We start from the raw sequence: 15329 nt of genomic DNA, 5'->3' as shown, positions 1-15329 counted from the left end.
CTTATCTAAACCTCGAATAGATAGTTAAGCAATTAAAATAATAATATTCTGAAGAGATAATACTGCTCTTGATTTAAAGTAGGCATGGAATGCTGTATCCCAAAATCAAATCAACACAATGATCTTCTTTTACTTCCTTCTTTCCCCTTGCTTACCTCACTAAGAATAACACCTAAGCTGGGCATAAATCCAGAATTTTATGGCCACACAACAGCAGCTTCAATTTCTCTAACTATATTGTGGTTATAAGATGATTAGCCCACAGTATATTTAGGACACTGCTATTTTTTTTTTTTTTTTTTTTTTTGAGATGGAGTCTCGCTCTGTCGCCCAGGCTGGAGTGCAGTGGCACAATCTCGGCTCACTGCAAGCTCCACCTCCCGGGTTCACGCCATTCTCCTGCCTCAGCCTCCCGAGTAGCTGGGAGTACAGGTGACAGCCACCACGCCCAGCTTTTTCTTTTTTGTGTATTTTTTAGTAGAGATGGGGTTTCACCATGTTAGCCAGGATGGTCTTGATCTCCTGACCTCGTGATCCACCCGCCTCTGCCTCCCAAAGTGCTGGGATTACAGGCATGAGCCACCACGCCCAGCCAGACACTGCTAATATTATTTGTACTCAGCGATTTTTTTCCTTTTTATTGTAAACTAAAGTGCTACATTTTATGTAGACCTTACATTAATGCATATCAAATACTGAGTTATTTTAAAAATACTTTCAAATATTAAAAATTTTACTTACATTTAAGAGTTCAGAAAAAAACTTACGGTAACAATGTGCTATAGTCAGTCTCATGTGACTAATAAAAAAGCACTTACATGAATTTTCAACAATTAATTTTGCAACTCTCTCAAAATACACTGGTGCTGCAATCAAAAGAAGACATGAACAGCATAAATCTAATAAAGGATTAACTCAAGAGGAAACTATTCCAAGGTGAAGTAAAAAGAAGAGCTATTTCTTCTAAAGGGGTATTCCTAATTCTTTTTTAAGGACAAAATGTAACAAATTTATCTTGTGCTTACAGTTTACAGAATATCTGAAGATTCAAATTTAATTATTTTAATAGGATGTTAAATAGTATATAAAAAATAAAGTAAAATTACAAATCGTGTTTTGAATCTGATAATCTATGACTCTGACAGAAGATACATCCAAAAGAAGCCAGTTTATTACTAGCCTTCCCTACTCACAAAGCACATGGGAATATAAATAAAGCAGTATTTCCATGAGATTCATTTCTCACGAATCGCTCCCTTTTTGATGCATTTTATTTCATTGTACTACTTCTAATTCTTCTGAGTCAAAAATAATTAAAATTGTGGCATTTTATTACTATTAGCAGTCAAAGGTATGTGAATATCTTCTTAGTTACCTGAAAGCACACCAAAATGTGGGTCATACATATCCTGAAATTAGTGTAAGGAGTTAATGTCCAATTTTCATCGTAAGATGAAATGCAGAAACATCTGGTCCCTTTTGAGGTCTGAACGATTTAATTTACCAGATCAATAAGGAAAGGTTTAATCATAAAACTAAAGGATATTTGCAGCTTCTAAGGAGGCATGTGATGATCTTTGTTTTCTCCACACATGGAGTAGCTGAGAACTAATAATGAGTATTAGCCAATGTTGCCCATCAGGTCCAACAAAGAGTAAGGTGTATGATTTCACAAAACCATTTCACTGGCTGGTCTGCAGAACATCAAGAAAAAAAAAGTAACAACAGCAGCAGTGATAACTGTAATAGCGAAAATCCTCAAGCATTTAGTCTATGCCGAATGAGAGGCCTTCTCTCATTTAATCCTCAGAACAACTCTAGGCATTACAATATTCTAATCCCCAGTGTACAAATGGGGAAATTGAGGTTTAAGGAGGTTAATAATTAGCCCCCAAGCAATTGGACTCCAAAACCTATTTCCTTAACTATTATGCACATCTTACATTTGGTTTTACCTTTTTTAATGTTTCTGTGATTTCTGTAACATTTTCATATAGTTGAGTTCTGAAAGTATTATCATATAATTTGGAAATGAAGATATTAAGATATCTATCTAGTTTCTTTTTCTGGCATTGACAAGACAGCTGTAATTCATATTCGTTCATTTTTTCATTCAAGAAGCTATTATTGAGGGATTATGATAAGCCAAGCACCATGCCATTTATTGAGTATATAAAGATGAACCAGATATAGCCTAGGTCCTATTACTCTCAAATTTTTGCTCACCATCTGTTGGGAAGAAGGACACGTAAACAGATAAATATAACAAGAGTGTGGCGAACGCAGTGAGAGGTAACTGTTCAGGGTATGGGCAGTCCAAAGACGGGCAGCTCATCTGGGTTTCTGAAGGCAAGTCAGAAGCTTCCCAAGAAAATAAATACCTGAGATAAGTCTCCAAAAAGCTATCCAAGTGAGAAGGAACTACCTACTGACCCCTGGTGGAAAAGATTTCATCACCTCAAACCACCACCCATATCTCTGCAGTTTCTTAAAAATAGAGACCTCAAAAGAATAGCCCAGCTTTTTATGTGGTCACCTCAGTGATGCAAGGACAAGTAGACTACCTGAACGTAGGGGTCACATTCATTCTCCCCCACGCAAAGAATTCCACTGTTGTAAGGTCAGGAAAATCTGGCAACCTCGCAAAAGGATCCCAGCCCAACCAGACCAGAAACCTCATCATTCCTGTTACCCTCCTGTTCACAATAAATTCTATAAACTCAACCAGGTCCATTCACCTCTCTCTGGGGTGGAGCTGGTGCCAGGCAAGTGCTTCCAACTACACTCCCTGAGTACAACCTGCTCCACATGTTACCTGCTCACATGACTGGGCAGCACAGGGGGGCTGGATCAGTAATAGCCAGAAGTCCGTGCAGAGACGTCTGAATGTTTAATGATCAAGGAGAGAGAAACAGAAAGAAGGAATGAGCAAAGAAAAGAAGGAAGGAAGAGGGGAGGAGGGAGGGAGGGAATGATGAGATTGTGCCTAAAATTAGAACTATGGCACACACGTGTACCATGGCAGCCTGTCCCTCATTTTGGGCAGACACAGCCTTGACATCCTTAGCTCAGAAGGCCCACAATAATGGGTAGTGATAGGGTGACATGGGAAGCACAGGGTCGGTGACTACTGTCATTTCTTTATTGTCTTCCACAGCAGTCAGCAGTTCCAAATGAGGACAAGCTCATTGGGACCCCACTGGATTTGATGAGGTGTGAGATCATCCATGGTCCATGAGAGACCAGGTCAATGCCTGGACTATTTCAGGAAAATCACCACACCAGACCTTGCCCGTTGCTCCAGACTCACTGTTAGTGACTATCCCCAGAGCTGATGGGCTGCCCCAGTTCTGTTCACATGCACCATTATCAAAAGCTGGCACCGCCCCCTACAGCCCATCTGTGCTGGGCCTCACCTCCAAGGCCAGGCGAGGCCAGCAGTGGGAGAGCAAGGCAGTCAGAGCTGCTCCACTCTGGCCCTCATGACATGGTCCTCTGACCTAAGAGCCCCCGACGCATTACAGAAGTGCACTCTTCAGGCCACGCAAGTATATGCAGACTGTGGAGAGGGGCAGGGCATGAGGCTGCAGAACATTCACGATTAAGCCTCTTCCCTGAAGAGCTTCCTGCTCACCCAGAGCTCAAACCAGGGCTGCCAGATCAACCATCTCAGATCCTGCACCGGGGTAAATTCGGATCTGTAGCAACTTGAGCACATCTCAGAGTTTACATAGGAAATGACTAACCGAATGGGAGTTATAACTCCACCAATTTTTCCAGAACCTGAAGCAATCCTAAAACCATCTCCTTAAACACCCAGTGTTTTCCTGAGACATTGAAGAGTCAGATACATAGAACAGAATTAAAGTTCAAAACCCAGGAAATAAGTTTGAAACACCCGTTAAAAAAAAAAAAAACAATCATACTATCATATTTCTTCCCTCTAGTAAAACTTTCACCTGACCCCTCTTTGAATAGAAGCCCCAGTTTGGGCGCTCATCTGAGATCCTGAAGACCGGCCTTTCAGAGCCACCTAACCCCCGCCAAAAAGGGAACACACTTAGGCTTCCCAAGCAAGCTAAATAGCATATCAGGCCCAGCGTTCATGTTTTTATTATTTTACATTACTTTTTCCCCAAATGATTTTCTGCTCACTTTTTTGCCCATCTAGCAAGGCTGGAGTGCTTTAAAATTAAAAGTGAGCTATATATACATATAGGTATGTAGATATACAGATGAAGCAAGACATCTCGCTTCCCCAGCCTACTGCAGAGATACAATTGCGAGTTCCTTTTCTCCTTGTTCAATCTTATCTCCACACCACCAACCCCGGGGGGGGGGGAACCACAAAGGGCTCCTTCAAGGTCCCACCTAAGTTGTCACCTCCGCAGCTCCTGCTGGAACAGTAAGACTCCCCCACCCCCAAGTCCTCTGCACTGCTGCTGCTGTGTCACTGCCAAGCTTGCCAGCAGCTGCAGTCACCTGCAGCTGCATGGGGGCGGCAAAAATCCTTTTTCCAGCAGGTTTCCTTCTGCTGTTTCATTTCAGGTAGAAAATGCACCTTCTATTTTAATCAAGGTGTAAACCCACCCCGCCCCCCACCTACAGTTACTCTTTTCTAGAGAAACTGAGTGTGAGGACGAAGTCCCCAGAAGGGAGCCGGGCTGCGGAGGGGAGGCTGCTGCCAGAGGAGGAGGAGGGCCGAAGGTGAGGCCGCCGCGGCGCGCGGGAGCGCCAGGTGTGCCAGAGCCGGGGCGCTGCAGCCCCCTCGCCCCCTCCCGGCGCCCGTGCCCTCCCTCCGCCTTCCCCGCGCGCGCCACGGGGTCCTAGCGCCGCCGCGGCCTCGTTCCGGGCGGGGCTGGGAAGGCGAGGGTAGGAGGCTCCCGGCACACGCACCACCGCTCTGCGGAGGTTGCTAATATTGGGACCTGCCGCAGCGGCAGCAGCGGGAGACCGCGGCATTGCTGTCACCCCGGGGGCCTGCTTCTCACTGCAACCGGATGAAAGACTTAAATAACCCTCCTGCCTCACCCTGCTTCCCCACCCCCACTGCGCACAGCCACCCACTCAACTCCATCCCAGCCAGGGTGAGTGGCACAGCGGAGCGCCAGGGCGCCCTTCCCCCTCGGCCGACGCCAGGCCGACGGGCTAGCTCGCGGCTCGGCGCCCCCAGTCCCCAACCTGGGCCGGGGCTTCCGCTCCCCTCTCATCCAACACTACCCCCTCTCCCCTACCCCCAGCCTCTACATCCACCCCACCAACACAGTGCCGAGAGTGCCTAAGGAGTGGAGATGCCACTTCCTTGGCAACACCTTTCTCCGACCTCTAGGGGTGAGGGGTCTAGCTTTTTGTTTGACGGTTTCTATCGAGCCACTGTAGCCCGCCGCGGTCCTCGTCGTTCACCCTAGAACGCGCCTCTCCTGCCCTCCCCCGTGGCCCCCGCCCTTGCATCCGCGCTTTCCCCAGTGGCAGAGTTACGGGATTTCTAATGACTCGATTGCGTGTGGCAAACGTCCTATTCTAAAGGTGACTGCATCAAAAAAAAAAAAAAATGCTCATGGAGGGAAGGGGTGCGTGGAGGAGCCCCAACTGGAACATCCCATAATCTCTGCACACCAGGGCCCAGCCGTGCTGCACCGGAGTTCCAACAGGGTCTCTCAAAGACAAGCTCGGCTGATCCACACAATAAAACCGGCTCGGGCCTGCCGCGGCGCCCCTGCAGCCGTGCGCCCCCGCCGCGCTCCCGCGCGCACCCCGGGCTCCCCCGGCTGTGAAGCCGGAGCCGAGGCGGGGGCGCGGGAAAGCCAGATCGCGATCGGCGAGCTCGCGAGCTCTGCTCTCGGAAAGCGGTTAACAATAGCACGCGGCCCCCTCCGCCCGCCTCCGCGGCCCTTTGTCCCCCCACCCCCACTCCTTCCCCTGCGGCTCCGGCCAGGGGCCCCCGACCCACCTCCCGGGCACCACGGAGCCCTTCAAGTCTCCACAACCCGGCTGCGTGCTTCAGAAGAAGGGGAGGGACACGGAATGTGACAGGGGAGCTCAGGGGTCCGACCTCCAGCCCGTCCTCTGTCCCCGCCACCAACTCTCCTGCCGCTGCGCGCGCCTCCAGCTGTTCCCACACCGCAAACCACCGCGCTGCCTGGGGCGGCGGCTGTCAGCCCCGCCAGACCCACTCTCACACACAAAGAGAAAGCGAAGGGGCTCAACTTGGGCCAAAATGAAAAACCGGATTCCCTAAACGCGGCCAGAAGTGTTTCAGCCCCTGCCTGCCGCCCCCCGGCCCCCGTGGTCCCCGCAGCACTGAAGGGTGCACCCGAGCCGGGCGGAAAGGGAGCCAGAACGCGAGCGCGTTTAGGACCGCGCGGAGCCGGCCAGGCAGCCGCTAAGTGCGCCGCGGGGCCCGGGCGGCCGAGCGGGCACCTGCCGGCCGCGAGCGCGGGAGGGCTGGAGCTCCGGCAGCCTGGCACACCTAGGTCGGCCGCCCACGCCGCTCGCCTCGGCCTACGCGGCCCCGACACCCTGCGGGTGGCCGCGGCAGCCCCGGACACACTCGCTCGCCCACCCAGGGCCGCCCACTGCCTGTTGTTCTGGTATCGAACGCTAGGCAGGGTGGCAGCCCTTAAAGAGGCCAGATGGAAACAGCACTTTACTTAGTAAAGTTTAGTCTTCTCTTTGCAACAACCAGAATCTACCTTTACGTCTGGGGTGGGGAGGGGATAGTTATATTTCAACTGAATAACTGCAAAGCGAAGAGCTATAACTTTTTTTTAAGCAGCGAGAGGAGACAGCCAGAGCAATTTCACACTACTAGGCTCAGCTGTGGGCTTAGGCTCAGGGGTGAGCACGAGGAGCAAATCCTGGGCCTCGTGGATCTGGGACCATACCCAGCCCAGGCCTGAATCCTCCTCACCTTCTGGCGTCATCCGCAGCCGCACGAAGCTAAACATACAGTTTAGATTGTGTTCAACATCTGGCACTAAAGCATGAGGAAGAAAAATCACCACAGGACTTTATTTTTTACGACCTAGTTTAAGTGTTGTCAGGTGGGTTCACTCAGAAGTTAACTCCTTCTAACAGTCTAGTTGCCCAAACTGGCGCTTAATTTTTTTTTTTTAAGTAAGGAAAAAACTCTAGAGTACACCCAATTATGACTGTTAGTTGACTTCGTGCTGTTGGGCTCAGGGTGCCCAGGCAAGCACGTGTGTGCAGGCATAAAGTGGGCAGAGCCACCAGCCCTCGAGTCTGCAGCCCTCAGTGCTGAGTCACAAATACCCTCCGCTGAAAAATGAAATCCTCGGAATGCCCTTTAAAATTAGCTCGCAGCGTTTGCACGCGCGCACACACTCACACCAGAGAGCCACGCAGGAGACACACAGGGCTGCACACTATGGAAATTTAAAAGCAGAGGTTGTCACTCGATAGCTGGAAGGACAAAAACCCCTGAGCGTCCTGCCTCTTCCCAAGTCATTTTCCCCACGCCTCTGCCCCAGCTTTTCACGGAGCCTAAAATATGACTTTAGTCCTCTCAACAGGACAATCCGTCAGCAACCTTCGCCTATGGGGCTTTCAGACCCTCACAGGGGGGAATAAACAATGCGCTTAATATACAGTTCAAGCAGTATACTTATTAGAGGAAAGCGGGAAAGGAAAAAAAAAAACACCTTAATTTGGGTACAAGATACCCACTGCCTTCAAGAAACTGCATTAAGTTCTTAGGAGTTAATGATTACAGCTTTAAACTCGTGCAATCAGTCCATTCAAAAGAAACTTCCTAAACCCGTGTATCTGATGCAAAAGAACTGGAAACTTGTATTATATTCATAAATTATGCCCCCCTTTAAATTAAAAGTAGGGGGCCTTTCAGGGTATACTTGCATCAGTGCCAGCGGCAGATCTGCAATTCCGGAGGCATTTTTTTTTTTCTGAGCTGGCAAGACAGAGAGAGAGATACAGAGAAAGAGGGGAGGAGGGGAGAACCCTTCCCACGTCCTCCACCCGGCCACCACCTTCTTGGTAGTTATAATTTCAACATGCCATCTCATGGACACTAAAGGGTTAATGGTATACCTACCAAATCGGCTGTGGTCTTTCCTGGTTCCCTGGATAGTACCATTGGGGAAGATTTCTAAGTGAAATCCAGTCCTGCAGTATAGCTGCCTCCGCCTGAGAATCCCCTTTAAATGATCCAAGTCCGTGACTGCGGGTCCCCTGGGGAGCCCCCCTGCTTCGGACTGACCCAGGTGGTCACTTAACAAAACCGGGCTGTCCACCGGCAACACGGGCACATTCCCAAACGGAACCGCATCCTGCACACCGAAATAGTTCCCAACTTCACCTAAGGGAGCCATCGGAGGACTCGGCTTTTGGAGCACAAGAATAAACAATAATGATGGTGTCAACCAAGGAGATATTAGGCGAGGTATATCCAACTCCCCTCCCTTACTGCAGTTGCAGAGAGAGAAAAAAAAAAAAGGTTCTTTTCTTCAATCCATTAAATGCATAAATAAAAGTAATCTGCTGTTTCACTGGCACAGGTTCAAGGTCAAACCACTGATAGTCTAAGAAACCACCACTTTATACTCACACACTGACATACTGATAAACGTATCTATGTATCTCTATAGACAGATCCCCAGCTCTTAGCAGGCAGGAAGGTCTTCATCCCATCCGACCGTAATAAGGAAAAAAAATCCGTAGTTTCTCCATTTGGTTTGAGATCAGAATGACCATAGCAACTTAAATGCCTAGGCGTTATTATAGGGATTTTTAAGATGCACGGGCTACGTCAGAATTTACGGATCCTGACTCCAGGAAGGCATGCGCTGTTTTTACTCTCTAACCGACTCTGCAGACATCAGCATGAATCCTTCAAGGGGAAAAAAAAAAATCTCACGTTGGTGGCGGCGACAAATCTCCCCCCGGTCCCCCCTCCAAAAAATGATAATAATAATAAAACAAAAAGAAGAAGAAACTTTAGGCGTCCAAAGCTAGTATCCAGGATTCTCCAGAGGCTCGGCAGATGTCCATTGGCTTAGAACGGGTGGCGAGCGGCGAGCGAGGAGAGCCGCGTCCGGGAGCTCGCGTGCCGCCCAGGCTGCCGCGAACAGGTGTTGCCGCGCCGGCTCGCGGAGCGTTGTAGCCGGGCGGAGCGCTCCTCCTGCGCAGCCCCCGCCGGCGCGCAGAGTGGCGCAGGCAGCGGCATTGGGCTGGGTTTAAGGTAGCGCCGCGGCCGCCCGGGCTCCCCGCGGTCCTAGCGCCCGGCCTGCTGCCCGCGCCGCTCTGCGGCAGGCGAGGTGCGGCGCGCCAGAGCGCAGGACTTCCTCGGGAGGCAGTCGAGGAGCCCTGGCTTTACAAAGAAAAGCAAATGAAAGATGCACTGCGAGAGGCGGGAGGAAGAAACACTGAGTCTCCCGAGACTCAGAAGTTCTCCTGCAGAACAGAAGCCGGTAACCTAAAATCTAGCTGGCTACATTGATGGAGGGTCAGAGTGAAACTGGGAAACTAGTTTTCACGTGGGCTCTGTAACCTTGCGTTGTATTATAGAATATGCCTGAGTTGAGAGAGTCGGAGGGAAGGGGAGCTGATTTAATGGGCTTGCATGGCCATGGCAGTTTCTCTTCCATTCTTTGGCCACACACGCAGAAGCGCAAACTATGTTGCAAGTAAGACCAACCCCTCTTCCCAGACACACACACACACACACACACACACACACACACACACACACACACACACACACACACACACGCAGATGCGGCCACCGTTTCGGTTTTGTTTGGAGCGTTCTGCTGGGCATCTTTGGGTTGGGGCTATGTTTAGGTCCCGCCCCGCTGCTCCGGTCCCGACGGCCGCAAAGCAGTCGGCAGGGGGGCGCCAGAGAACCTTCTCTGTCCCCGACTTCGACTCGGGCGCGCGTCTTCGGGAGTCTGGGTGGAGGGGAGCGCTCCAGTGGGCTTCCTCTCGCCCCCAAACCACGCTGCTTAGGACGAGCCGCGCCAGCCCAAGCCCTGCATCGGCTCGGGGAGGGGAAAGGCGAGCGTCTCACTCCACCGTCCGAAGCCCCCCGCGGAGCTGGGAGGGCCGGGCACTGGATGCTTGCTGGGCGCCCGGGGGCCGCAGCCGCTCCTTCTTGCTCTGCCCCGCGGGGCCGCACGTGGAAGCCTGAGCTCCGTTGCGCGGGCTCAGGTTTCTGCTAGCCGCCGGAGGCCTTCGCGCCCAGCAGGAGTCAGGGACAAAGAAACCCGCCTCCGGGGGCCGCCAGGGGCCCTGCCGGGCCGGGCCCGCCCGAGAGACTGGAGGCGGCGCGCTCTGCACCCGGACAGCCTGCCTGCGCCCGGATCTCCAGTGGCTGCGGGCGCGGAGTGCGGCGCCCCCCAACACACACATACATACACACACACACACACACTCGCCCACAGCCTTCCCGCGGGGCCCCCCTTCCCTCCCCCTGCTCCTCTTTGTTCACATTGTCTTAGAAACGGCCCGACTCTCGGGTCAAGATGGTGAAAGTTGCCGAGACTTGAGCGCAGCTCCAGACTGCGGGGCGTGCAACTGAGAAGCAAAGTCTAAAGCAGAGACTGAACCCCTGCGGTGGGGAAGCGAATCAAAACCTCTTTATGGGGGAGAAGTAGGATCCGCCTTAGTAGTCAGCTAAAGGCTGGAGATGCAGAACTGCGGTTGGCCCTACTCCGGACGGGAGGGCTTCGCCTGAAGACGAAACGGAGCGATGAATTTGCAGATTTCGGGGGCGCTGGAGGTGCCAGCGACCTGGAGCGACCTTCCCCTGCCCTCCGGGGAGGAAGGCGTGCTCCGGCCCCGGCGAGGAGGAAGGAGAGAAGAGCGAGGTGGTCCTCCCCTCTTCCTTTCCCACCCCCCTTTGCCGCAGTCCAGGGTCATTGGGTGTCCGGGGCTGACTCGGTGCGTCTTGCTTACGTGTTTCTGAAGCATGAGAGCCCTGCCCCGTGGTATTTGCAGCAGTCACATCCGCGGTGGTACAGAGCGGGCTTTAACGTTAACTGCTCGGCGGCAGATACAAGAAGCTGGGTAGGAAGTGTCACTTCTCATAAACCACCCGAGTCGCTCGCATTAATCTCCCAGGCAGCCAGCAGCGATGGGTACAGCAGGGGCGTTCCTCGACCGGTTGGGTACAATGCGCCGGGATGGTTACTTAGTGGGGGAAAAAACGATGGAAGAAACAGAGACAGGCCCAGAGAGAGACAGGGAGACACTTCATAAGAAGAGAAACGAGCAGCACGTGGACATTGGACATTTCCAGTGAAGACAAGACTGGGACCATTTCCACCAGCTGTCTCCAACCACATTCTTTCGGTCTGAATTTAGATTGTCATCCAATGAGCAAAGACCATTTCCGCTTCCGAATCCTGCAGCGTGTGACTGTCGCTTTAAAAAGCGTTGCAGCAGCGGGAGAGAGGGCGAAGTAGCTGATGGAGCACTTTCCCAGGTTGAGCAGCCTCCCCCACTGCAGTTGGCTTGATCCACATTTCATCCGCATCCCTAACTCCAGCTGCAAGAAGCTTTTGCTGCTTCCTCGCCCCTTTGCCTTCCCCATCAGATTTCTCTTGCTTGGTTTTGCTGGTTGGTTTGGTCTGGTTGTTTTTCTTATTATAGTAAGAGAAACAATGTGCTTCCTTGCACTGGCCACATCACATTTTTCCTGTACTCACCCCTCTCGCTAGGGCTGACATCCTCAAGGTTCCTTCACAGCTCTGGCAAAACCATGAGCTCTCATGTCCAGGACTATGAGTATGTTTTACAAGTCTTCTTCAGTGAGTATATAGATGTTAGTATTCAAAGAAGACTGAGGCCTTGCCTTCTAGAGACACGTGGTTTAATTGGGTTAATAACTCCTGCCTGGAAAGACTGTTGTTAGGAGTAAAAGGAAAAAAAAAATGCACACGAAACAAGCAGCACAGAATAGACCCTCAAGACATAGTCGCTATCATTACACTATTCCTTATATAGTCCCCCCATGGATTACCCCCATGGGGGTATTCAGCAAACACTGTTATTGATTTTAATCCCAAAGCTCCCTGAGGCTCTCTCTTCTCAAAACGTTTTAACTCCTCTTACTTTCCTTCTTCCCCTTCCCTGTGTTTTCTATCATGTTTGTCATCTGTCTTTTCTGTTGTCAATTTAGTACTTAAGCCCAAATGGGAATAAAGGACAAGAGAAGTAAACAGGGCTGTGAACAGGAATGAGCACTGGAATGGGAGCCCGCAAATCTGAAACACATCGTCTGACCCTCTGCCTACTCCCTGCGTGGCTACGGGCCCTCTCCTCATGGGTCCCAGCTCTGCTGGGAAGACTGGTTCGTGTAGGTTAAACTGGCCTGTCAGCTATAAAGTCCTATGCAAATTGGAAGTGGCCCTTTGGAAAAGGTCCACCTTCCCCGCTTTGTTCATTAGTTTGTCTTCCTTCAGTTTCCCTGGACCCCAGATACAAATCAGTACAGGGTCATTTCATTCCTTCTCTACAATAAAGGTGTCACTGGGCCTCTGCCTTTCCATCTGTATCCTTCCTTCTCCTCCTCCCCACCCCACAACCCTTCACTCTACTTACAGGCTTTTGTTTAGGAGCTGTAAGGAGCATGGGATGGAGGGGAGTGGTTTGGGAAGGCTGAAGTCTCTTCCCAGTGTGACCCCAGGAACTAGGTTTGAGTTTCATGGTAAGAGGAAAGACCCCTTGCAGCCACCATTTATTGACTGCTGTGTTTCCAACACACTGCTAAGTGCTTTTGTGTTTTATCTTCTTAATATTGAAAACTGTCCTATGAGGTATTATTTTATCCCATATTATAGATGAGGAAACTGTGGCTTATAGAAATTAAGTAGCATGCCTATTGCCTCGGTGCTAATAAATGGTGGAGTCAAGTTCATAGACGTCAGACCTTCATTTTGTAACACTGCCCTCAATTATAACAGGCATATACTTTTAAATTTTTTAATAGCATGTCTTCTCAAAATACACAGAAACAAATGATAGTAATATATACTTGTATATATCAACAACCAGTTACACCGAGTGTATATAAACAACAACTAGTTAGAAGACAAAATGAAGGAAGGAAAAGACCCCAGTTACAATATGTTTTTTAAAAAGGAAAGGAAAGTGAAGGAAGGAAGGAAGGAAAAGAGAGATAAGATCACTAGGGATAGAATTAACAAGAAGCAGCAGCTGGGTAGGAAGTGTCACTTCCTATCTATATGAAGATCTATATGAAGAAAAAAAAATTTATTTTTGAGATGAGGTATCACTATGTTGCTCAGGCTGGTCTCTAATTCCTGGGCTCAAGAGATCCTCCCACCTTGGCCTCCCAAAGTGCTGGGATTACAGGCATGAGTCACTGCTCCCGACCAAGAAATACATATGTATGTTTTTTTGTTTTTGTTTGTTTGTTTGTTTGGAGACACAGTCTCACTTTGTCACCCAGGCTGAAGTGCAGTGGCCCGATCTCGGTTCACTGCAACCTTGAACCTCCTGGGTTCAAGTGATTCTCCTGTCTCAACCTCCCGAGTAGCTAGGATTACAGGCATGTGCCACCACACCTGGCTAATTTTTGTATTTTTAGTAGAGATGGGGTTTTGCTGTGTTGGCCAGGCTGGTCTTGAACTCCTAACCTCAGGTGATCCACCAGCCTGGGCCTCCTAAAGTTCTGGGATTACAGGCGTGAGCCACCGCACCTGGCCTGACCAAGAAATATCTTAAAATATTTCTTGGAATACAAAAGATGTCCTGAACAAATTGAAAGGCATATTCTTAGATAGAAAAATTATATTTCATAAATATATAATCCTTCCTAAATTAATCTAAAAACAATAACAATAAAAATGTCATATTGTTTAAATTAGATACACTGATGCCACAGGTGATATGGAAAAATAAAATTCACAAGAAATTTTTTTAACAAGAAAAATTAAGGGGTAACTAGTCATACAATATTTTAAAATATTTTTTAAAGCTATAATAATTAGAACAGAGTATCATATGAATTATTTATATTAGCCTATGAATAAACAGATAAAGCAAGAACAGAGTAGAAATTATAAAGATAGATCCAAATACATATTAGAATTTTATATATGATCATCAACTAATGGGGAAAAAAATGAACTATGAGTAAATGGTTTTGAAACAACAGAATAAACAAATAACACAAGTAGTATTTATTCTTCATACTTTACATGAGGATAAAACTCAAATGCAAATATTTTAAATGTAAAAAATAAAACTATAACAAGTCCTAAAGGAAGCAATGAAAGAATTTCCTTTTGATCTGATCTGAATTGTGAAGGCCTTTTTAAATGTATCATAGAATCCAAGTGCCTAAAAGAATATTGATAAATGCAACCACACACAAAACATTTTTTAACTGCATGGGAGAAAAACATGAATTCAAAAGATAAATGATGAAATGGAAAAATGCATCTCATATAAAGGACTCATTTTTCTAATATATAAAAAGCTAGCTGGCATGATGGCTCATGGCTGTAATCCCAACACTTTAGGAGGCAGAGGCATGAGGATCACTTGAGGCCTGGAGTTTGAGGCCAGCCTGGGCAACATAGCAAGACTCTGTCTCTACAAAAACTTAAAGAATTAGCTGGGTGTGCAGTTAGAATGGTAATCATTAAAAAGTCAGGAAACAACAGGTGCTGGAGAGGATGTGGAGAAATAGGAACACTTTTACACTGTTGGTGGGATTGTAAACTAGTTCAACCATTATGGAAAACAGTATGGCGATTCCTCAAGGATCTAGAACTAGATGTACCATATGACCCAGCCATCCCATTACTGGGTATATACCCAAAGGATTATAAATCATGCTGCTATAAAGACACATGCACACATATGTTTATTGCAGCACTATTCACAATAGCAAAGACTTGGAATCAACCCAAATGTCCATCAGTGACAGACTGGATTAAGAAAATGTGGCACATATACACCATGGAATACTATGCAGCCATAAAAAAGGATGAGTTTGTGTCCTTTGTAGGGACATGGATGCAGCTGGAAACCATCATTCTTAGCAAACTATCACAAGAACAGAAAACCAAACACCGCATGTTCTCACTCATAGGTGGGAACTGAACAATGAGATCACTTGGACTCGGGAAGGGGAACATCACACACCGGGGCCTATCATGGGAAGGGGGGAAGGGGGAGGGATTGCATTGGGAGTTATACCTGATGTAAATGACGAGTTGATGGGTGCTGATGAGTTGATGGGTGCAGCACACCAACATGGCACAAGTATACATATGTAACAAACCTGCACATTATGCACATGTACCCTAGAACTTAAAGTA

At 48.7% G+C, this 15329-nt stretch overlaps 1 protein-coding gene across 1 annotated transcript in view; it reads right to left on the bottom strand.

The window, feature by feature from the left end:
- Nucleotides 1-9188, bottom strand: part of FGF9 (fibroblast growth factor 9) — a 32643-nt gene extending 23455 nt beyond the window's left edge. Inside the window, exon 1 of the mRNA XM_015120731.3 lies at nt 8072-9188. Coding sequence (XP_014976217.1) covers nt 8072-8348 — 277 coding nt within the window. The 5' untranslated portion in view covers nt 8349-9188. The remainder of the gene's footprint in view (nt 1-8071) is intronic.
- Nucleotides 9189-15329: the final 6141 nt, after the last annotated feature.

Source organism: Macaca mulatta, chromosome 17, assembly GCF_049350105.2.
Source record: "Macaca mulatta isolate MMU2019108-1 chromosome 17, T2T-MMU8v2.0, whole genome shotgun sequence".
In the NCBI taxonomy this organism is placed as follows: Eukaryota; Metazoa; Chordata; class Mammalia; order Primates; family Cercopithecidae; genus Macaca; species Macaca mulatta.
The sequence above is the reverse complement of the archived record's forward strand: the minus strand, read 5'-3'. Positions and strand labels throughout refer to the sequence as shown.